General features: G+C 38.5%; 1 protein-coding gene across 1 annotated transcript in view; it reads left to right on the top strand.

The window, feature by feature from the left end:
* Nucleotides 1-25,487, top strand: part of LOC107190241 — a 289,784-nt gene that overhangs the window by 258,900 nt on the left and 5,397 nt on the right. The window contains exons 4-5 of the mRNA XM_015579055.1: nucleotides 19,458-19,676; nucleotides 24,786-24,946. Of these exons, the coding sequence (XP_015434541.1) occupies nucleotides 19,458-19,676; nucleotides 24,786-24,946 (380 nt within the window). The remainder of the gene's footprint in view (nucleotides 1-19,457; nucleotides 19,677-24,785; nucleotides 24,947-25,487) is intronic.

Consider the following 25,487-nt stretch of genomic DNA (forward strand, 5'->3'; position numbering starts at 1 on the left):
GCGATTATCGATTTTGGCCCGCGGGCCACAAGTTGGACAGGCCTGGTCTAAACAGTTTAAGTCGAATCCGACCACGCTGCGAGACGTTCGAACTGAAAGCCGTGTTCAGGCAGTCTGATGATATTTCGAACTCCAAACAGTCTGACGAGGTTCAAATCATGGACTTGTAAAGATAGACTGCGCATGTAACGTGAAGAGCTGTCATCAACATTAGAGAGAGAGAACAATAGTGGTCGAATCTCTTTCTCTCTCGCACATCTGATGAACTACCAATGCTGTCCCCACCATTTGAATGATTAGAAAGAGAACAAGATCCGTCTACTATGCACTCTGTTTCTAATGTTCCGGACAGCTCTTCACATTGGACGCGCAGTCTATCTTTATATGTCTATTGTTTAAATACGAAACTCTCGAGTCGCTGTGGTACGAAGTTACCAAACAGTAATGAAGCTTTCCGAACTTCAAGCTGTTCGAGCCGCGAAACCTTTGTTGAGGCGGAAATTGAGCAAATTAATAGATAATTGAGCACAATAGAGCTGCACTCCTAGTTATGTGTCTTCAGGAATACAACTCTTCTTTATGTTTTAACAACATTCCAGTTCTACGCAGCATATTGGTTTTAATAAATTATCAAATTAAACTAATATTTAATACAAAACTAAACTTCAGAACTCTAAATTTAACAATTATATTACAAATTGAAGACTTAATTTTATCTATCACGCAAAAAGTAATTATTCGTTGTTAACTTCGTCTTGCTCATGCGTGATGAAAATGACCAGGTGTATGTGGCTTCCGAGAAAACTATTACGGCCACCCGCATTCACCTCCCTCCGGCATTCACCCGCGTTCCTGGGAAAACCGTGCATCAAAACCCAGGAAAGAGGGTTGCACGAACTGGACAACTTCCTCTGGAATCCTGTACCCACAAGCTAGCGAATTTTAGATCCCACCGCTGTCATTAATTTGTTGAGACGGAAATTGGGGAAATTAATAACAGCTCCGCTCCTAGTTATGTGTCTTCCAGAATACAACTCTTCCTTATGTTTTACAAACTCATTTATTAACAACTCAATTCAAGTTTAACATAATTGTAATTAAAGAATGAAAATGTAACTTGTAACAAAATGAACTAGAATACAATTTTAATAGTTAACAGAATTTACGTCTATTCGCTTCGACTTCCGAAATACAATTGATAACTTATTTCTTTTCGTTACTAAGGTAATGCAACGGTTTTTTGTTCAATATTTCAAATTACACGCTTTCCAAGCTTGTCGTTTGCCGTTAGGGGCCACAATAGAAAACATGGACGTTTATAGTCAGGGATCCTAACACCTTCGATAAATCGCTACTTGTCACCCCACCACCTCGGTCGACGCACAATGGTCCCAAACCGCTAAAACGTGGTCAACATATCAAAGCGTACTTAGTCTCAAGCGTACTTTAGTCAAACATCGGTGTATCTGGATTTGTCGGATCGCTAGTTACTAATCTAAATTTAGAAAAAAAAATTTGAAGTGTCACCATTTCGCAGATATAAGAGATAGAGCCTAAGTTCTTCGGCCTTATTATAGGCCTAATAGGCACATTATCAGAGTACCCAACCCAGTGCCCCCTTGAGGTTTTGACCACGTTTTGACGATTTGGGATCATTGTTCGATGTCCTGGCTCGAGTGGCTTGAAGTTTGGAACGTTCCATTACCGTTTGGTAAGTTCACAGCACAGCGACTCGAGTGGTTTGGAGTTTGCATCATCATCGGACTGCTTGGAGTTTGAAACGTTATCAGACTTCTCCGTCAGATGTTTAGACCAAACATATTTATAACATTCTGTCCACGAAGCCATCACAACCAGTGTGCATTGTACCCCAGACACGACGGGTCTTCCCTGATTGGTCAATACGTAGTACGAAGTCGGGTTGGTACTCAGGCGACTTGGGCGTGTTTGCAACCTAGTGCCACTCCAGATAAGACGATGTGCCAGATACAGTATTTCTTGCAACTCTGTAAACAGGGGACTACCACTTGGATCGTGTATACAAGAGAACGAATTACTATGAGACCTGTCAGCGGCTTTGACAGATCGGTCGAGTTCAGGGATTTATTTCGGCGCATGTATAGGATGTAGCCGAAATTGTAGTACAAGCGGGTAGCAGGTGTGGAATTTTTAAGACCATTATCTAGACTGTCTCAGCCTTCTGAATATTTATTTGGTCCCGGCTGCCTCTGTAATTCACCCAATCTGTACTCATGAAACAAAGTGTCAACCCCAGTGAATCCTTGCGTCACCGACTTCCACGTTTTTCGACCCTTCTGTGTTTGCCATGGAGAACTTACCCTAAACTTCGTCCTATTCTATCATCCCCTTGTCCTGATTCTAATCCTTTAAAAGCTCCTTCCATTCTATCAACTGGACACATTAGCCGGTTATACCTTGTATTACACAGTTCCAGAAATATAAATTTTCTAGAACCTCTGTCCACAGTATAATACTTTTATCAATATGTTATTAGCCTTTCCGTCGCAACAACTGTTTTCTGGGGATTGATTACTACGGATACTGCTAATTCTAAGAAAATTATTCTAAGTATAATTATTCGATGACAGGAAGAAGTATAATTCAACTGTAACAAATTCTGTAACCAGTTTCTAAAATTTTAATGAATTCGAGTAGTAATATATGTACTTCCTTTTTCCAGGTTTTGCCCCCACTCCTTTAGTCACTATAGTGCCGGTGTCAGTCCCAACACTAGCGATAATCGACGTACCAGTGTACAATATTAAAATGAGCATCCAAAGTGGCAGACATCGTCTCTGCCTCGGCATGGCCAACAATAATTAACCTGACGTGTTGCGTTACGAGTCATTTTCGTGAGAGCTAAGGAGACAAATGCCCACACAAATGCCGCGCGCACTTGCAAATAGGCTGCAATCAGCAGCCGGTTATTCGAGCATAATGGAACGCCGCGCAGAATCTCGTCACGATCAGAATAATTAATATTCATCGACATCGGCGAGAGCAGCAACCAAGATGGTTGCTCTCATTTGAAGTTTCTTTGCTTCTTACCCTTTCCATGCCACCCTCTGCCCCGCTTCACTTGACTCGCACTGACACTCTGGAGTCTCTGTCTTCTTTCCTCTTCCTTGCCTCTTCTCTGTTTCGCGGACTATGTAGCAAGTTCTCGACAGTGTTGGGCAAATTTCAATCTGATGGACGAATAAGGAACAGCAAATGTTGTCCTTGTATATGTACATATTCGTCACTTCTACGAGTAATGCTTTATTCCAATCAATTTTTCATATCCACATAACGGAAGGAAATGAGTCACGTGAGAGAAAAACTGTAAATTTATTATATTACCATGCCAGTTTTGCGTAATACATAGCGTTCAGTGTATTTCATATATGATGAAAATAGTAACAAATATTAATAAAACCATAGTGATGGTAATTAACACTAATTATTAGTATATTCTTTTTGTAATAAACTTTGCCTCAGTAAGAGTTGTGTCTATTTTCTTAAGGCCAAGTTACCAACATGACACATCAATGTCTCTATGTTCAATAAAGTATTTGTAGAGAAAAATTATCAAAAAGTCTATCACAATGGATAAGTCATATACAGTAAATCCTCGATGAGTATCGGAGGGGTGTGGCCGTATTCGACTGAAACAAATATCATTGGCTTCAGAATTCCTAGCTTTATCACTGTGCTAAACCTCATTAAAAAGTCAGCGATACGCCTGGGGACCTGGTCAGTGCCGAGGAACCTTCGAACACTCTTCGAGACTTTGTTGTACTTTTCCTCAGTAAAAGTTGTGCCTATTTGCTCAGGACTAATTTACCAATACAGCTCGTCAATATTTCTGTCTACAATAAAATGTTTTTGATTAACTTTGTTAATAGCAGAAATATTTGTAGAGAAAAATTTTCAAAAAATTTATAACAGTGGATGAGGTCCTATATTGACTGTAAGCTTAAATTGCATATACAGTGTGTTCCGCTTAAAACAGGCCTCGTAAATACCTTCTCTATCTGTGACCATACGAGAAATATTTTTTAAGGAATTAGTGGTTTCAAGAGATGAATCGGATGGCGGCAAAAATTTTGTGTTATTTTTAATGGGTTTTTTAAGGTCACCCATGTTTTTTTACGTATATGCACATTATTTTGTTGTTATAGCCAATATTATTATGCATTTATCCACTTATAATAGTATGACCTTGAGATGACCTTGAACTCTAAAAATATTAAATTCACATACATAATTTTGTCCACCATCTGATCCGCCTCTTGAAACCATTTGAATTACGTAAAAAATATTTCTTGTATAATCACAGGTGCAAAAGATATTTAGGTGGCCTCTTTTAAGCGGAACACCCTCTACCCCTGTATATCGGCAAAGGTACATCAATGATGGCGATTCTGAAAATGTAAATGTTATATTAGTATTAATAGTGAGCTGTGGACTTATTGATATCATCGTTCGTATCCCTGCCACGGTGCCATTTCATCAATTATAAGGACCGATGGAGATACAAGTACAAACGCAAGGCGGCATCAGGGAACATGCGCGTCCCGCGTACAAAAGTAGTGCACAGACACGCGTGTATACGTACACCGTCGTACCAGGGGTGCCAACCCATCCGTGGGCGTTCTCCGGCCCGATTCGCTCGAATAGCTTTAAAATGATCTTCCCGAGAAGTCGGACTTTCCCATACCGCCGTCGTGGTCGTGGCGTACCCCCATTGACAGCCCGGGCAAGTGTATCGTGGAGGATCCCTAAGTATTGTTACATACCAAAAAAAGTAAACCGTACCACCGGAGCCACCCACCCACCCAAACCACACCCACCCATCGGCGTGGACCTTCGATTATTAATGGCAGCAGTGGTAATCGCTGGCCCGTGCAACAGCACAGGCGCAAGAGTGTGCATCCGGTTTTCTACCGTCGTTCTCACTCTTCCTCTCCAGCCTCCTAGAAACCTCGTGCCACGGTGTGTTACCACCGCGAGCGCCAACGCCGGAGCGGACGACCTTGCGCCAGGGGCCAAGCAAGAACAAGAACCTTACGAGCCGCGCATCATGCTCCGAGGGGGATTGTTACGAATAAGTATAAGTATAATGTTTGTTACGAATAGACGTAAGCATAATGTTTGTATAAGGTTGATGTCAGTTGACTCATTTGCATCAGTTTCTTTTCCTACTCAGCTCGTACTTTCAATCGGAAAAACCTGGGCCCTTGTAGAAGGTTGAAATTGTAACTCAGCTTGTGCGCCTCTTAATTTAAGATTAGACACGAAGAAATTAGAATGGACGAATGTAACCGATTCTGATCCAAATGGGTTGATATTGATAAATTAATGTGAGATTATTGAATTTAGTGAACGTATTAGATTAAGGATCAAAATTGCATGTGTGTGTGTGTGTGGGCGTGCATGACGATGAGGGTTGCTTAAGGAAAGGCTACATCGGAATGATCTATTACATTTTGAAGGGTAAAGTTACTTAAAGTGCGCCAGTTCCCGTTGACAGAAAAGAGCGACTACGCAACAGTGTGTTGTCGCTAATCAAGCCAAGCGCGTAAAGGAAGGTGTGGAAACATCGACCTTAGGCCGCCACCAACCTCGAGAAGGAATCTAACTCCCGGACAACGAAGGTTACACAGCGTGCACGGTGAGGCGAAAAAAGGCCGATCCGGAGCCGCCAGGCTACGGGAAGAGTCACGAGACGGGCTAAGCGCGGAATCAAAAGGGACAAATGGAATTACCCATGATGCGAAAAAAGGCTAGGTTACAATAGATGAACCACTCTGGCTTTTCCGACGTTCCCCTTAGGTAATCGGCTGGGGGTCGTATGTAGCGAATACCTGCGAGCCAAGTAATATCGTGACCCCACGCAGGTAGATCACAGTCGTAGCGATCATTGTGTCTTGGACCGTAAATACGGTCGACATACCGTCGTAAACAGAAATTTAGACAACCGCACATCACCTACAAAACAATCGCCGTCTTAAGGTCGTTAACTTATTACCAATCAACGCCGACTTCTGAGAATCCCAGAAACAAAACTACTACCTCTACCACCGCACCTACCAATCGAACGTCTGCGTTTCCCACCAATCACAAATCGATTCACAGCAATGACCGTCTACACGGACAGCTGAGAAGTCAGTACGCGGATAGAGGGAGAGCAGCACACTACCGTACGAAATCCTCAAATCGTTGAATAACATAGTGGTGCCGAAACCCGGGAATTATACGAGTGAAAGCTACAGCGAATATCATCACGAGAAGATTATCATGGCCAACCGTGTACCGATAGCAGAGGATGAGTTGATGAACTATTTGATAGATGAAATTTCTGACCCGTTGTTTGGGAAATCGGGCAAGGATGCAGTGTTTCAAGTCTCTTCCAGAATTGTTGACTGCGTTCGATAAAATTAGCATACGGCCTGACACGAGGAAGAATGTTGCTGTGAATTTGCAATCGAGGGATAAAAATGTTTCCAGTACCGCGGAGAACACCCGTGCAAAAGCAACGAAATGCTTTAATTGTAACCAGGAAGGACATTGGTCGTCGTCTTGCCCTAAGCCAAGGCGAGAAAAGGGCACCTACTTTACGTGTGGAATGTTAGGTCGAACCTTTCAAAATTGTCCCAGGGCTGCAGCTGGAAGTCAGAAGAAGCCGTCCAGCAGCGGAACAACCGCTCTTGGCGACCTGCCCAACGGACCATCATCAGGAGAATCGTCCGGCACTGCTGAGCAGACTAAGACTATCGACCAGGACCCCGCTGACAAAAACGACCCATGAATGCTGTGTACTGGTGACCGAAGCAATAGAGCGTGATTATTTTATTGAAGCGTTAGTAGATACGGGTAGTGCAATTAATATTGTTACAGAAAGTACCTATTTAGAATATTTTAGTAGTTATACGTTGTTACGAGAAAAATGCGGAACGAATTATGGAGGGTTAAATAAGTCACCGCTGGTAGTACATGGGTACATTACTCCAAAAATTCGTATCAACTCAATATCCGGCCATATTTTTACAGCGAAGCTTGCTGTTGTACCTGGCTCGACTATGACGTATGCCTTCTTGTTGGGCCGAGAATTTATATTCCAGCCAGGACTGACCCTTACGTTCAATGAAACTGATTCTTTATTAAAACATAATTTTGTCCTTTACATATCCTCATAAGAAAAAGTCCAATAGTGTTAGATCGGTGGATTGAGGAGGCCATTGTTGACATTTAACAAATGTTAGAACAACTTTAATGTTTCGAGTAAATAAATGTTTACAAGCCCGTGATGGACATTTTGAACATTTAATTTAAAGAACATTTCTTCACGAGTAAGCAAAGGACTCAAGCGCGTATAATTCAATAACGCAATTTCCGAGCGCTTCAAGTAAGTACCTACAAGTCGAAACTTCAAACTGTTATGTCTCATCATGGAAATATCTGACAAAAAAATGTTTCAAACAAAATTTACTTGTTTTTCCCTGTAGAATCTAAATATGTAACGTTTTATAGGGGGTTCCATTTAAAATTATAAAGGTACCCCCGCTCCCCCTTAAAGGGGAAGGGGGGATCACTTCACGTTTATATAGTTAGAAAGGCCCTTCAGATTCATGCAATTTAAGACCAAAAACTTTAAAATCGATGGTATAGTTTTCGAGATATTAAGCTATTAAGAGTTATGTGGGCCACCCTGTATAATACGAATAAACTGTTGAGATACCTATATTGAAAATACGTTGCTTCGTCAGATTTTTTAATAATCTATTCTTCTGTTTCTAACTAATACAGGCCTGACGAAAATTATGACAAGGATATAGTCAAAATTAAAGTTTGACCGACAAGTTTTGGCAGTCACTATACATACAATCATATGTAGTAAATTATGATATTGACGTGCGTTACGAAGAGTAGCATAATACATTTGTCTTACGAAGACTTGCACTTTCGACTTTGTGACCACGAAAAGTAGTACGTTTCAATTTTGGTCTCGAAAAGTAGCATGTTTTTATTTATGGCGACGAACAATAGCATGTTGTGCTTTTTGCCACGAAAACTGCGATGGGTGGTCGCTATAGACGATAAGGGAAGGTAGCACGTTTCATTTCTGGCTGCGAAGAACATCACATTAAATAGGTAGCCTAGCATCTATTTCATCTGTCTGTAAACTGAACTGTCCTAGTTTTCGTAAGACAAATGAAGCTTGCTACATTTGCGTAACGCAACTCGATATAAAACTACTTTTCACAGAAGCCTTAATATCTCACAACGCCACTATTGGTCGCACACCCCCCTCACTTGCACTGAACCCCTGATTTACACATAGAAAATACTGCAGGGACCGCATCTCCTGCTATAAAACATTATTTACCATTGTTCACGCTGACAAGCAGAAAAAAACACAAGACTTCACCGACAAGATAATCTTCACTATCACGAACAAACATAAGGAAGAACGGTTCCTTTTTTTCGACTCGCATACCAGCGAGAAAGATCAACCGCGTCCCATCTTCTATCGGCGGGATATCCGAGATCGACGCTTCTTACATCGTGTCTACCAGCTTTTTTCACGGCCTTCTTTCACTTTTCTTGGTTGCCCACGGCTCGGCAGCTCGCTCTTGCAGGTCTGTTTAACCAGCGATTACGCAGTTACACGTGTGGTGCAGGTGAACCAGGAATACAGGCGGGGCGGCAAGGGGCAAGGGGCGAGAGGGCGAAAGGGGGAGAGAGGGGAGGACTCTGTCGAGCCGATATCCCCATTACGCGTGGATCGTTTATTTTGCTTCTTTGCACTTTACAGATCTTACTGTAATATTCCTTTGTACTTACAGCGGCCGGGATCCCCTCTCATTATACTTTTTATCGCCCCGACATTATACGATGTGTGTCCTATTTCTCCTGTTCTTTCTGCCCGTATCTTCGTAGCTCCCTCTATCTCTGCCTCTTTCTCTATCCCTTTACATTCTCCCCATCCTGTGCTCGCCATCTCTCGCTTCCCCCACTTTCAATTTCCTTAAACTACCCGAGTTGCCTCGGTCTTACAATAGTACCACGCTTGTGTAAACTAGAATTACTATTAGAAAGGCTACCATTTTAACAGTTATTAATTTTTCTTAATGGTGTAGTTCCACAGATAGCCATACTCATACAGATTAAGGATCTCATTTCCTTTTTGTGTGTCGGATAAACTATAGTGTCCTTTCCATCAATGTCAGGACTAGCCGATTTTTTTCTCAACGTTTTGCAATCGGCGCACTATACACGCACGATTTTTTTGTATCGGTACACAAAAATTTTTAATAATAGTTAGAACTACAATAATACACAACCCCATTAATTTCAAATGAATCTGTCCAACAGTTTTTTTTACAAAAAATTCGCAAATATTACCTACTTTTTAGAACCCACAAGGTAGAACCTCCCCTTAAATAAATCACAGCATATTTTTTAAGCCGATTTATTTTTTTACGATCCGAATTATGCATGCCGATTTCACTCGGTTTTGTCTTTTGACGTTATCGGGCTCCTCTTTCCCGCTAAAAAGCTGTGTCGAACAAAGGAGGAGAAAATTCGCGGGGTTAAAAGGGGTGTCGCTTGACGTCGTAAATCGCCTCTCCCCTGAATTTATGCGTAATCTACGTTGACCTACGGCGGACGGTTTAATGTTGCAGAGTTATGCGTCGAGGATGAACAGGGCGAGTGCTCGCGCGTGTGCAAACGCGTGCGCCTGTAACGATCACACACTCAAAATATGCATAGAGGACGTTCGTACCGATATCAAGCGGCAATTTACATGCGTATAAAAAAAAAAGCGAAAGAAGCTTTCACTGCTTTGTATATAAAATATAATGGCGTAATACCATTTTCATATTTATTTCCCAATAAATTTCAAATGAGAAGAGTAATTTTCATTTTGTTAGTGTAAGGGCTATAATTTTCTTCATTATGGGCAAAAAACTTGGCGTACATTGAAAATTAACTTAAATAATGAAGTTCTAGTACGTTGATCATTTTTGTCGAATTGAAACTTCGACAATAAATCTCGGAAGTTTTACACCAAAATTGTTATTTCTGTTAACATGTTTGCATGTAGAATCAGCACCCGACCAGTTGTACCATGATTTTGGGGCATCCTGTATTATATTGGTCTTCTAAAAAAATGTCAAATATATTCATAAAGTGAAATGTACAACAAATTTCATAAATTAATTTAAACTGTCATATGTTAGGTGATCCAGCCTGATAACGTCAAAGAAGTCATGGCGGTTTTTTCTACCTTACGTTTAACTGGTTTTGAGATGCATCCGCTTTTTATTTAAAGTACCTCTTCACATTTGTGTGTCTTTGATTATTTCACAATACTCAATACTTGTGCTGTATACTTCGTTGCAATCATTGAACATTTCACACGAACGTATCCCAGCCTGCATTACCAATAATTTCAGATAATATTCACAGTAACTACTTCACACTTTACTTTCTAAAAAATTACTTGTTTCTTAAAATATTTAAAAAAAACAAGTGGTTTAAGCCTGATATTCACTAACGTCCATTTTACACCAAAATACCACACCTAGGGTTGCCGATTTTTTCGGAATGTTTTCGATTGTTCAGATCGATTCGAATCGCAAGATGAAAAATCAATTCAATTTTTTAGGTGTATAGTAGGAGTATATTAAAATGATATTCAGTAAATAACGCACAAATCATAAAGTTGTTTATTTTTAAGAAAATACATTGATTAAATCAAATAAAGTAATAATCCCTCTTTTTATGAAAATGAATGAAGTTTGAAGCGACTAGAGTACATATATTACACATTTAGAAAATAAATAACAATACTGCGACATAATGTACGGCATCAAACACTATATAATACGGCCATGTTTGTAGCTAATTTCACTAATTATAAGTGTGTCATAGACTACTACAGTATAGAGTTCAGAACAATGTCACTATGTAGTATCAACGACGTAAAAAATTACAAGTGACTGGAAACGTCGTGAATGATAACACGATTTCTGTTCCCAGAAGATCGATTCCGTAGATCGATCTAAAAAATTAAAAATTGAAAAGGGGCAAAAGGTTGATCTTCCGATTAATCGATCTCAAATCGGCTACCCTAACCCCACCATGTATATGTGAAAGGATTAAAAAAAAAAAAACAAATAGCGTTGACATGTCGAAAGACCTAACATTCACTAAAGTCCTTTCATATAAGTTGCATAGTAATAAGCAGGGTCGTTCCTGCCGTGGGTGCAAAAGGTGCCCCCGCACTTGGGTGGCAAACGCCAGGGGCGGCCGCAGATCGTTTATTATATGTAAAATCTTGGCTAGTAACAATAACAATCAAGACATTGTTTATGGTTCTGAAAATTTGAGATAAATAGAATTCAATTCAATTAATTTTATAAGCAATTTTTGTAACACTACTTGTATACAAGAATGAACTATCTTTATGGACAGCCCACAATAGCAAAAGATATTTAACCACATTTATTGGATTAAATTCTATTTAGCAGCTATAACATCATTATTACAAACATTATACGTTAGTTTTGTACTTATATATGGAATAAAATATTAACTCTAAATAAAACCATGTTTTTTAAAGGATCTTTGTTTCATTTTATGAGAATAAAAATTAAGAAATATTCCTTTTGAATGACAAATATTAAAAACCTACGTATATATATGTATAAATACAAAACTGAAGACTGCATATCAAATTCTTAATTCAATAATATTAAATTAACACATTAAGGACCGCTCACGAGTTTTCTCGTGTTTCGCGTCCCATGTGTTACGGACCGCTCACGACTTTTTCTCGTGTTGCGCGTCCCGTCTGTTACGGATGGTCCAAAAACGTGCGGTCCCAGGCGTATGTCTTACAGATTTCTCTGCGGTCCTTAATGCGTTAATAAGAGCGGCGATACTGTTTTTACACCCGGGCGGCCAACAACCCAGAAACGGCCCTGGTAATAAGTAACATAAAGATAACATAAAAAAAACATCAAAATCTTTCAACTGTTATTCTCATCCACTTGCAATATCTCGGCAAGAGAACTATAATTCAACAATACATCCGACCATCGTGTACACACGCGAAGGAGTGTAGCCTCCAACAGCCGTCGTCGTCGGTGCGCGTGTGATCGAGCAGTGCGCGTGAAGTATGCACGCACCCGATGGCAAAGCCGGATGACGCTGTTTGTGGTCAGGAGCGTATAACCCAGACCTAGCCCAATCTCGACGGCCCACGCCAATCCCTAGGAGGGAGTAGCCGCGTACAACGCGCGTCACCCCTCCCTTCCACCAGTGATGCTCAAGTGTGTAGTGGAGGCCACATACAGGACGAGGGAAAAGAAGAATGAACCAAGAAGGAAAGAAACGTGGATTGGTGGGGGGTGGAGGAGGAAGGCCGGTACCGGCGGTGCTGTAAGAGTTAACAGGGCGGTGCGTGGGTCACTATGCCTTCGGGGTACAAAATCCCTGGCTCTCTTTCATGTCCTCTCTCCTTTTCATCGTCTCTTTTCCTCTTCGTCGTCGTCGTCGCCGTCGCCATCGTCCTCGTCGTCTTCGTCGTCGGTACGTGCCACGACTCGTTATGGAAAGCATACGGGGATATTGTTGCTCGTATATATGGAGAGTACCAGGGAAGCGCGCCGTGCTTGTACTATGCAGATGATTCCGCGATATGGGCTATTCATTGTGAATCATTTAAGAGTTTATGCAGTGGGTACAGGCCACGGGCGACGGTACGCTTGCGCACGCGCGATATGCAGGGGGACGGCACTCTCGCGTTAACGAATCGAACAGTGTTTGTAGCGCCACCACAGTTAAAAACCGGAAGTAGTGAACTAAACTACTATATGGCGGATGTTTCAAGTAAAAATTGAATACTTAGAAAGTTAGTCTGACCAAAATTTTCTCACGATTTCTCACATTGTCTAAATTCATAGAGAAAATGTAAAAAATGTTTGTTTTTTCATATTTTCTCAATGAAATCAGACAATATGAGAAATCATGAGAAATGAAAAAACTTATTGTGTAAGGAAATTCATAAAAGGTGAAAGAAATTATTGTATACAATGTATATGTGGTAGTAAATAAACTTATTTATGATTAAAAAAAAGAAAAATAGGGGTGAACATTTATAATCCTGTTCTGCAAAGTGTCACCAACAAACTACTCGCTTGACCAATTCTTTATGGCTCAAAGAAAGGAGTTTTTGATTTTTGACCGCAGCATCCCATTTTTGTGCTATATCTTCCCTTTGAGGAAAATGATGCAAAGGATCTTTAGATTTATATGGACACTGAGAAACAACACACGTGGACTGATGTTTCATGTCGCTTATTGTGGATACTACAACACAAAATTTTGTTCTATTCGATCTAATATACCTATAAATGAAATACGTGGTTAGTTTATTAATCAAACAGTTATGATTCAGTCAAAAAAGATTAACACTATATTTCAAACAGTTCTAAAATTAACAATTGAAAACCTTTTACGATACGTTTATCTATCACTAAAGACTACACATACCCGAGTTTCAAACAAATCTGAAATATTACTCCAACAAATGTTCGATTCCGCGTGGAATGACCCGTACTGCTCTGCAAGAAAGTCAATCATTGAATTCAATGCATATTGTAAAACCATATTAACATAAAAGAGTTACTTACTTGGAAATTTGTATTTAATAATCAATAAGTTTTTCCCTTTCCTCACACTATACAAATAACTGCACATAAGACAACACGTGGATGCCTGATACGTGGTACGTCATATTGCAGTTTAGTTCACCACTTCCGGTTTTTGACTGTGGTGTCGCAATAAAGACTATTCCAATCGATCCCATAAGAGTGTCCAGCCCCTGGCGATATGTTATTACATATATTGCGTATCGAAAGCTCCGCCGATAACACGCATGCGCCGCCGCCACCGTTGCGCCGACGACAATCGTAGTTTTCGCAGATACGTTCGCGCCGTACGCGACGGCGGAACACCGCGTGGAGACCTTCTTACTGCCTGGTGGAATATACAGGGTGTCTCAAAAATGTCTCTCTTCCGGGAAGTGAGGGGTTGCTGGGATGATTTGAAACCACTTTTTCCTTAGCAAAAATGTTATCTGCGGCTTTGTTAGCGAGATATTAACGAAAAACCTCGACCAATCAGAGCGCGAGTTTGCCAGACGAGTTCCCGCGCTAGCTTTGGCTACGCGCTACGCTTGTACTATGACACTCCGAACAAGCAAGGCAGCATGCATCCCAGGAAACCGCGTAGAATAGCAAATAAGAACAACATAACAAATCGAACATTTTATCATCTTTCGTTTGTCATTTAAAGTGATGAATGAATGAAACATAAATGCAAGAAAATCATGTGTAACGTAAAAAGACGAATACACAATTATTTTATTAAACAGAATCTTTAGGAGGCCCGAAGAAAAATGTAGGTAGGGAAACTTACAGAATTATTGCCGGGAAAAAGTCATATGTAGCTTGCGTTAAATTAAAAAAATAATAATCAACAATAAATTGAATAGAACTTACTCTTTCGAAAATTCACCTGCAGCTTGCAGACCTGTGTCAGTAGGTCACTGTACCGATCCTGGTCATCGACGACCGAAACGGTTTATGGCAGGATATCGCCCAGTCCGCAGGTGATCGCAGGTTATCCCATCGAATACGTATTCGCTTCATTGCACGACCACTAACACTGATCGGCCGACACCGGCACGTTATGCATGATTTTCTTACATTTATGTTTCATTCATTCATCACTTTAAATGACAAACGAAAGATGATGAAATGTTCGATTTGTTATGTTTTTCTTATTTGCTATTATACGCGATTTCCTCGGATGCATGCCGACTTGCTTGTTCGGAGCGTCATAGTACAAGCGTAGCGCGTAGCCAAAGCTAGCGCGGGAACTCGTCTGGCAAACTCGCGCTCTGATTGGTCGGGGTTTTTCGTTAATATCTGGTTAACAAAGCCTCAGATAACATTTTCGCTAAGGAAAAAGTGATTTCAAAACATCTCAGCATCCCCTCATTTCCCGAAAGACAGACATTTTTAAGACACCCTGTATAACATGCTGCGGATACCCTCGGTGTCTTTCGGGCGTTTCCTAGGAAACCTGACCATTGAACGGTTGAGTTATGATTCTAAGGTAAATGTTCCAGTGGTTTGACACTGTTTGTTAATATTAAATTTTTTTAAAATAATAGCGAACTTCAGTATAGAAAATAATTATCCTTAGTTATTTCTTATCATACATCGTAGAAAAATGTTCGCAAAAGCGCGATGCATTATTTAAAAAAAATATTATCATTTAGTAATCATGAACTTGAGCCGACATAAATACCTTCGTAAATGTTTCGCTAACATTGAGAGGGCATTTAGTAAGCTCGTAAATGATAAATAATTCGTATGTTTCTAATAAGTAAAGGTTTCTTGAACTTATTAAAGTTTCTAGAATTGATACCAACTTCGTTTTAATAAAACCTTCTCCTTTTAATGTCGAAAATACCGTGTTTATTTACTGGTACATGAGAATGCTGATTGCGTAGTCGTTGGACGCTTGTGCAGTCATTCGAGCAGCATCGAGCAGAGAGTTAGTGTATGACTTAATAAATTATTTTTGTTATATTACAGTAGGTATTTTTGTGTTTTTTATATTAATAACAATATTTCATTTTGGAAGCTCATAGTTTTTTTTTACATATTTCGTACATAACTATCATATTACTTTAAGACATCCGTGACCTAAGTGATTCGCGTACTGAACATTCATTAAAAACCACCTTTTTATTTTATTTCTTTTGTTTCGAGACTTTTTTATAACAATAAGACTTTTAAGAAGAAGAATTAAAGGAGCGCATTTAAAAAGAAAAACTAGAAGAGAAAAAAAAAAACTTTGAAGCCAAGAAAGTTGCAAAAAGTGTTAAAAAAATCAAGAACCAAAAAAGGAATAATTTTCATTTTGTTGATTTTAATGCACAATTTCCTAAATGGTCGGGGTTTATTCGTTAATATCTTATTAACAAAGCCTCGGATAACATTTCTCGTCAGGAAAAACTTGTTCGAAATCACCTCACAAGTGACCCATTTCATGAACCTTATACTCTTTTGTTAGACCCTGCATACTCACAGATATGAAAATATACATGATACGAATCTTTTATTTATTAGCTACATGGTTACAGTGCGAACAAAAGGCTTAGTAATTTACCTACACTAAAATCTACTAAACATTTCATACAAAAAAAAACACTTTTCATATTACGATCACGATCGAGGTAATCCGACCGAGTGAAATTACGTAATTCCAAGGATAATTGGATAGAATTGAACGAGACTGAAGAAACAGAGGGAGACGTGGATAGGGGTGAATTGATACAAGTAAATACGAGTACATTACTCGATAGTTTTGTTTCGATACCGAGTACTTTTGGTCTCGGTATGTACGGTTGCGATACCAAGTAGGTATCGAAAAAACGACTCGTATCAAATGGAGTGAGTACCGACACATCAACATCTGATATTGTAATTACTTTCAACACGAACGAATGTTGTTTACATTAATAATTAAGCAATGTGTATTTAAATATTTTCAGTGTTAAGATAATATAGGCATTGATGGTTAGGTGTGAGCTTCCAAAAATGGTATTTTCAAATATAGAACAAGTTTTCCTGTACTGTTTCCTGCAGCATCTCCATCTACCATCTATGTTATGTTTGACATAACCTTGTTCAATATGAATGCTACCTCCCCAATGAAATATTTTACTACTTAAATTTAGCAAATTTAATTCACTTGATAATATTTTATTTAATTTTATCATTAATAAATGAATTATTTATGTTACTGATGAATCTTTATTTATTTCTTTGTTTTTACAAAAATAAGGAGGCTTTCCCATTTTTCTAAGTACAACATCATTGTCTTGTTATATATTCTACAATTTTACTGGGTTTATTTTTGCAATATACTTAGAAAAATGGATTCGTTTGGTTTGTCTAGATATTTTTGAGGCCGTCTTGCGTCGTAGATCGTATGTCCCAAATTGAATATTTTCAGAATATCTCTGAAACTAAGTCTTATGCTTGTATAAATAATATCTGATAATGAATACCTACATACAGATTGATTTATTATGTGTTTTTATATGTTTGTTTATATGTTTAGTTATATTGATTATTTAAATAAATATATGAAGTATAGTATTGTATTTCATTTTCTCTCAAGGTATAAACAACTTTTGTGTTGGATCTCAAGGTTAGGAAAACATAATTCGATACTTTTGTTTCGATGGCGAGTAATTATCGATGCCTTCATACAATACTAGGAATGAGTAAAAGTATTGACACCTTGGCGGTATCGATTCAACCCTAGACGTGGAATACCCGAAGCGTATTTCCCCGTCGGGAATCGTGCTCCTCCAAGAGTGCACATTTTCTTCGTGAAACACGGATAGAGCACGCTAGATAGGTCCACCGCTTGTACCGGCCTCTTTTGTAGAATATCGATGAATAAACAGGCAAGAATTGCGATAAAACGCCCGGAGCCTTCTCGGTTCACCGGCACGTTATGCATGCGGGAGACCAAGGGCAAAATGACGGAGGTGGCAGCGTTGATGATGGTGCTGATGCAAAACACGATAATAATAATGACGACGTAGACGTCGTTGGGAATGAAACGGACACGCGTCTTGCCGCGTCTCCCGCATTTCACGGAGTTTTATGCAGCTGCCCAGAGTCGACGCGCTTGCGATCTCTCGGGCTAGCGGGATGAACACGCGATGATCGGGGGACCGGTACCTCTCTTTCTCTCTCAGCCGGTCACGGGAACCGTCGTTACCTCTATCTAAATCCTCTGTCTGCGACTTTGGGGCAACGGAATAATTAGAAGAAAAGAAGGAAGCGTTAGCCCTTCAGCCACCGATTCACATGACTCGCTTTGTTTCGGATTAAGGGGAGGTTCCGATCGAAAATCCGCAAAAATAAGGTCAATGTCCCTATTTCTAATCATGTAAGAGTTCTGCTGTCGTAGAAATTGATTTTCATTATTTATTTATGCAAGAATCAACAAAAAAACGTATTATATATAAAATTGAAATCCCCTTTATAACACTAGTTTACAAAATCCAAAAAATTATATGTGATCGAGAGTCCACTATGAAATTCTTATGTGAGATTGTCCCCTAAATTCAAAAAAAGACATGAGACAAAATCCTAAGGATACGTTTTTGAGATATCGCCTGATGAATATTTTGGTACTTTTTTAAAAAGACGACCCGACGTTTTTGGCCATATCTCACGTTACAGTTGACCGATTTGATCGCGACGAATCTTAAATTAAAGGTAATTAAATAATATATGCAATTCTTTTTGGGGCCGAAATTGAAAGCGAAAATTCACTAGATCGCCTGGAAAACATAGAAATTATTATGTGACGTCCAGTTATTTATTTTTTATATAGAGTACACACAACCCAACCGGAGCAAAATCCATGGACAAATAAGGAAGTTATGGGCGATAGAGTGGGATTGCCTATTCTCAACGTTTTCCCTATTTTTGTATTTTTTCCACGTATTTATTTATTTACGAAGAAAACAAATTGAAATGTATTTCATTTTATTTTATTTTATTTTTGAAACGCAATTTGGGTTCTTTCTGTGTCTTCTACCCGCATTGATATCAGTTTCTCTTACAAGGAACCAGTCGTAGTCACCAATCATTTACTCATCCCAGAATTCTTGATAGCGTCTCTCAATACTTTTCATCTGCTGATGAAATCTCTCGCCATTTCATTGCTTACAACGCAAAGATTTGGTGGGAAGAAATTCAAATACGAGTGGGGGAAATGGATCTTTAAAGACATGTTAACGCCTATATTTAGGGAATAAAGAAGTAAAAAGCATGTTACAGCAGAAGATCGATACTTAAATGTCAACGTCATAGCGTCACAGTGCCGGCAACGAACAATAATAAATAGACAAATTTTCTTACCTTACAATAGATGGCGTTGGACACTTCAGTAGTTAAAAAATTCGAAATATGATTGAAGAATAACATTAAGAATAAATAAAGACGTGGAAAAAATACATTTAAATTTGTTTTCATTGAAGACAAATACGTAATTCACCAAGAAACGGGAAGAAATAGAGAAAAAATTGAGAATAGGCACTCCCACTTTATCGTCCATAACTTCCTTATTTGTCCATGGATTTTGCTCCAGTTGGGTTGTGTGTGCTCTATATAAAAAATAAGTAACTCGACGTCACATAATAATGGCAGCAACGTGTTAAAAAAGTCATACCCTGAACCACTTGAGACTTGAAAAAGATATCAAACAACGTTCGTGCTTGACTAATTATACTGCTAGAAGCATGCAGCTAAATGTGAATACTTTTCATGTCTTTGCAGGAGGAGTACAGCCAACGCAGACGCCTATCCACTCCCAGCGGCAGTCCAAGTCCGCCAAGACCGACGAGGCTGTCAAGATCAACAGGTACACTTACCAGAGACGAGGAAACCTCGTTTTGCAATTCGACGAACACCCTTACCAGAGAGAACCAGGGACAAGAAGCCGAAAGAAAGGGATGGTTCAAGTCTTTATCTAGGAAGAATAAGTCGAACATGAAGGTGAGCTTGAATTTCCAGCGATAAATACTGCCTCTTGACACGATAAATCGATACTGGTTTCTGTTCGTACAGACTACAGCCGAATCTCCAATAAACGATGCCGAAATTACACAATTTCAAATTACCGATTCATATTTTTCCCTTCACCTTACAGTACACTCAAACCAGTTTTTGTGCCGTCCTTTTCTGTGCAATTTTTTTTATGCGGTATATAAAAAAAATGTCCATCAAAAAGCATGATATGAATAAAAAGTAATAAAAACTAAGAAATACAAAAAAAACGATAAAATAGAGTCATTCCACGAGAAATCGGACACCTTTTGGAGCTCCATTTCGAATTTTGTTTCAATTTGGATATGTTGTAGTCTTTATCGATATACAAACGTATCTCGAACGATTTTTGAACATTTTTAAAATTGTAGGTTTTGCAGCTGTTTGAAATTTAGAGTCAAATTTTCTTCAATAGATCATAACTATTAAACTAATAAACTGATCGAAATGAGCTTTGCGGGAACGCTTCAGGACTACATAGTAAACGTAAATAAAAAAAATAAAAGAATTTCGTAGATAATTTAAACAAAGTTATATAAACAATAAAAAAACGTTATCAGAAATGTTTACCATGTAATAGAGAAGCGTTTCAGCATCTTCTTCAATAAAGACATTTTTTGAAAATATCTCGATAACTAGTATTTTTTTGCTATGGTACTCTAATACTTCTTTATGTGGAATGATCAGAGGAATCGGTCTGTGCAACAAACAATTTACATTTCCATTCAAAGAAATGATGCAATTGTCAATTGCACATGCACTGTTGTACTTAAAAAAAATCTAAGGGCCCGCAGATGTAGTGCTCTTCGAGCCATTTATCTTTCTCCTTCGGCATTTTTTCATAAATACATTAATAACGAAATTATGACCTGAAACAATTGCATGAACCACCCTGTATAGTAGACTAGAGACTATTTCTGCAGAACATACAAGAAGAGTTTGTGTTTAAATAATTTCACGTTTATTTACATTTACTGTATAAAATATTCGTCCAATTCAGAATGTCAAACGAATACGTAATGCAATTTTTAATAATAACTAGGAACATAAAATATTCTAGTTCGTGACATCATTCATTCGGAATGGTTCTCCAAAGTAATCAAATTCAACAAATGTATCCGCAGGACTCACTCCGAAATTGGTAACGTGTGGGCGATGTTTTTCTAGAGAATGGCTCTCGTGGTTTTAAATTTTGTGGCGTACATAAGGCTACGATAAACGCCTCCACGGTCACGCGACACGTTAGCACGAAAAATTAAACATTTTATCGCCAAAAATGGTTATTTGCTTGCTCCGTCGAACGACATCCTTTTTCTTTGTTTTCTTTTTTAAACGTTGCGTAGGTATTTTGCCTTGTATTTATTCTGTATTATATCGACATGTGTTTATGAATCATCTTCTATACAGACAATTATATTTTTCTCCAAGACAATAGGAAAAACCCGGTTTCCTTAAGTCCTCAAACTACATCTTCTAATATTGTTTAGTAACTATCTATGGTCAACAAGAGGGTATAATGCACACGAATAACAATAAAAATTCTAGGACACGAAACAATACTAAAAAAGGATTGTCTTAAAAATGTACACATTTTGTAGGTTTAAGAACTTTCTAAACATATTTTCATTATCGACGATCAAAACAGAACCATAAATAGAGATAATCGACTAATTCATATACTTGACAGCGGAGGTTCGTATGGTTTTGCATTAACGGTAAACTAGAAATAAATTTCGACTATTATTTAATAAATAGTATTAATCGCGATAAAAAAGTTAAATTCTAAGTAGAATCTGTATACATATATTTTTAATTTTGTGTTTACTTGAACACTGCATACATAATCGATATACTGTGTGTCATGTAACTGATTGTATAGCCGGGTAGGAAGTGATTCTTCGTAAAAAAATAAGTCGAAAATATAAAATAAAATCTATTCATTTGAGACTTCTTTTTCGAGAAAATCGACTTCCATAATATTGCATGCGTATTCAGCAAATGTTCTAAATCGAGTTTCTCGAAAACGAAGTCTCAAATGAAAAAATTTTATTCTATATTTTCGATTTACTTTTTTCACGTAAAATCACCAGTTACATGACACCTTGCATATAGTTACGAAGGGTTAGCAAAGAATTAGAAAAGGGGGTGTCTTTCGTCTTTAGTATAAATACCTATATCCTGTAAATAGAAAAATTATTTAATTTTATTTGTAAGAAGAATGTGACATAATATACAAGACAGAAAGTATTAATTCATTAGATATTTATAGTATTATTACTCCTTATTACAATATGAACATTAATAATAAAATAAATAATAATAAACTTTTGAAAGGGAACTCAACATTTTTTTTATTCTGATTTTTTTTCCATAACATTAATTCTGTAGCTTTAATTTTTAAGTGAGTAAATGTAGTCGAAAATAGGTTAGGTTACGCTGTCATCAGTCCGCAGTAATAAACACACCTACATGGTGTAAAGTGTAAAGTACTGCACCTAACACTGCGGTAAAAAATAAAAATTAAAAATAAACTGTAAATGAATGATGTACTGTTTTCATGAAAAAAGAACTCTTACTCTATGGAGTAATAACGCTACATTACGGATATTACTGTTAATAACAAAGATATAAATGTCTTTTTAAGTGGGCGTTCAAAACCGTCACGTTGGAAATCGATCGAAGCGTCGTCTTGACGAATTTCAAACTACAATAAAAGAATTAACCTTTTGAGCGCTATGAACACATATATGCGTTCGGCAAAATCCTTCACCATGGGCTATGAACGCAAATATGGGTATTCAGCCCACAGCACACGCTTAACGTCGCAAAACTCAGCGCTCAAAGGGTTAATAACAACTTTGCTCTACATATTTACTATTTATTATTTGTAATAAAGTTTAAAATAATTTTATCATTAATGTTCAGAAGCTTATATACTTTCCAACATATATTATTCGTTTTATAAATATCTGCAGTAATCGGTACATCCGCAGTAATACCCACACTTACCCTAGACTCCTTCCGATAGCTACCAAGTAATGAAGCACCATTTTTGGCGCGCGTTTCAAATTATCATGCGTCGCAGCGCCAGCATTCAACATCGCCCGCAGTAAGATTTCGAAACGGAACTCAGTGGAACGATTACAAAGTGAAACATTTTCGTAAGTTAAGTCCGATAACTAGCGGGGATCGGTACGGGGTCGGTTCACAGTTCATCTAACTATCGGTGCATAGTTCCGGTTATCGGTTCGCAGCGAGCCGTGAGTGAGCCCCGGCTCTCTCGCATTCATCAGTCAGTCCAGGTCGCTACGGAGCGGCGAGCCATTAGGCCAGTACAACCTCCAATTACCAGTTTGATTAAATGCTTAACTAACTCCGCGCTCTGTGGTTTAATTTAATCGCGAGATTAAGTGCCGATCAAGAGGCTGCCTAGCTTAACCATCGGTCCATGGAATAATCTCTGTCAGGGACCGATTCCGATCCTATGGGCTGGCTGCTCTCCGATAGGCCCGTTCGGGATGATTGCGTGCGCGTGAATCTCGCTGTGGACGATGATCTATCGGATGAGCTCCGACGGTCCGTGAAAGAGAAGAGAAGTGAAGGAGGAGGGTGGAGGAAGATCATGACTCATGAAGGCTCCAAGGATAGAAACGAGCCCGGGAAGCTGGGTGATTTTTCTCCTTCTGCGCGAAGAATATACACCTTTCTGGTCGGCTTTATTGTATTTCGTGTACACTAATGTGCAAACTCGGCTTCCGCTACCGAAAAAAGTGGCGTAGAAGAAGGACCTCCTACCAATTAGTAAATTTATTTCAACTACTGAAATAAATGCTAAATTGAATGTTAATTTGGCATAAATTTCAGTAACTTCGAAAACTAAATGGTAGGTGGCCCTTCGCCTACCTCACTTTTTCCCCTAGCGAAAGCCGAGTTGCACGTCAGTGTACCTACCGTCGAAACCTACCCTACTGGTCCTTCTATCCATGGAGAAATCACTCGTTTCACCTCGTTTTTCTCATTTCCACTAAGATGAGAATATATATAAAAATTTTAATTATCGTTAAACAGATGATGGTACGACGGAGTGACTTGAAAATACGTAGGTATGTTCAGTAGGTGCATAGTTCTCTCCCGTACCAGAATGAAGTTGATGATATTTGTAAATTCGAATTTTGCAACTTGAAAAACGAGTGACTTTTTTCGCAAATCGGCACTTTTTTGCAAAACTCCGCCATTTCGTTATTTTTCAATATTTTTTACCCATTCTAGTACGGGCGATAGCCACGTTCATACAGATTAAGAATTTTTGTTAATTTTTTGTTTGAAATAACGTAGACAGCTGATATAATGGCAAGCATGGTGGCACCTTTCTTTTAGGCAGTCCCGGAAAATTACAATAACTTTTAATCTATACTACATTTTCAAATGAAAAAAATTAAGCTTATCATATTAGTGTATACGAATTCATAGAAAAAAGTTTAACATCGATATACCTTATAGTTTTTCCTGAAACAGTTCCTCAATTTCGCCAAATTTTTTACTCGTCACAGTAGGGAGACTCCTTAAAAGAACTTTTTTCAGAATTTTTTTAAACATAATGAAACTTTCATTATTAATTTCTTACCGTGAACATATAAACTACAATGTACAAATCTCATCTGAAACTTCTTTTGTGACTTAATTTAACGAATAGTTTTTGAACAACAGCTGATTGAATATTCGTTTTGGTCAAATTGACCCAGTGGGACAACTGCGTTTGAAGGAGGTATGCCAGCGGGGGGTTAAAGAAGAAATTGTTAGGTTATTCTATTAGAGCTCTTCCTATTTTTCATGAATGTAATTTACTACTGTAATTGAAATGTTTAATGATAGTTCCTTGGCCGTTAATCTTTGGATCTCCTGAACCCTATTAAATAGCAGCCAATAGGTAATGTGTTAACACGTTTCTCTCTGTTACCACGGTGTTTCCGTTCGCCAACGGTTGCCCGCAATTTTTCCGCGAATCTCCGTGACCGTTACTAGCCGCCGTACGCTAACCAGCGATTTTGCTTGTTCCAGGCAGTGGATAAGAAGCCCAGAATACCAGAGAGCGAGATCTTGACGACCGGCACCGAGGACGAGGAGGCCTCGTCCGCGCCCGAACGAGTCTCGGTACAGAAGAATTTACGTTTCTTCGGAGATACCGATCAGGAGTCCGTTTCGTCTAATAGAGACCGCAGGTAAGTTGAAATAGGTTATGTCTTCTAACGCGAGAATCAGCGCGGGGAATATAGGCAATAAGTATAGTGTGGTTTCTGCGAAATACAGGATTAGTCTAAAGTACTTCGATACTATACTGTACCTTCGGCAGCCTAAATAGTAACTATAGTAAGTAGGCAAATAATACTATTAGGGTCATTCCACGCGAAATCGGACACTTTTGGAGCACCATGTCGGATTTTGCTCAAATTTGGATATGTTGCAGTCTTTGACGTTATATAAGCGTATCTCGAAGGATTTTTGAAAATTTGAGAAATTGTTGACTTTATAGCTGTCTGAAAGTTAGGGTCAACGTGTTTTCAATAAATCATAACTATTGAACTAACAAACTGATCAAAATGAGCTTTGCGGGTACTTACTGTGAAGACATAAGAATGCCAAATAAAAATTATTTCAGTTATAAAAAGATATTTTTTAACCATTTATTTTGCAATTGTTTTAAATAAATACCCTTGTTTTTATACCAGGGAACTATTTAAAACTTTGAAAAAAAAATAAGGA

The sequence above is a fragment of the Dufourea novaeangliae genome, unplaced genomic scaffold, assembly GCF_001272555.1.
Source record: "Dufourea novaeangliae isolate 0120121106 unplaced genomic scaffold, ASM127255v1 scaffold5, whole genome shotgun sequence".
NCBI classification, from domain to species: Eukaryota; Metazoa; Arthropoda; class Insecta; order Hymenoptera; family Halictidae; genus Dufourea; species Dufourea novaeangliae.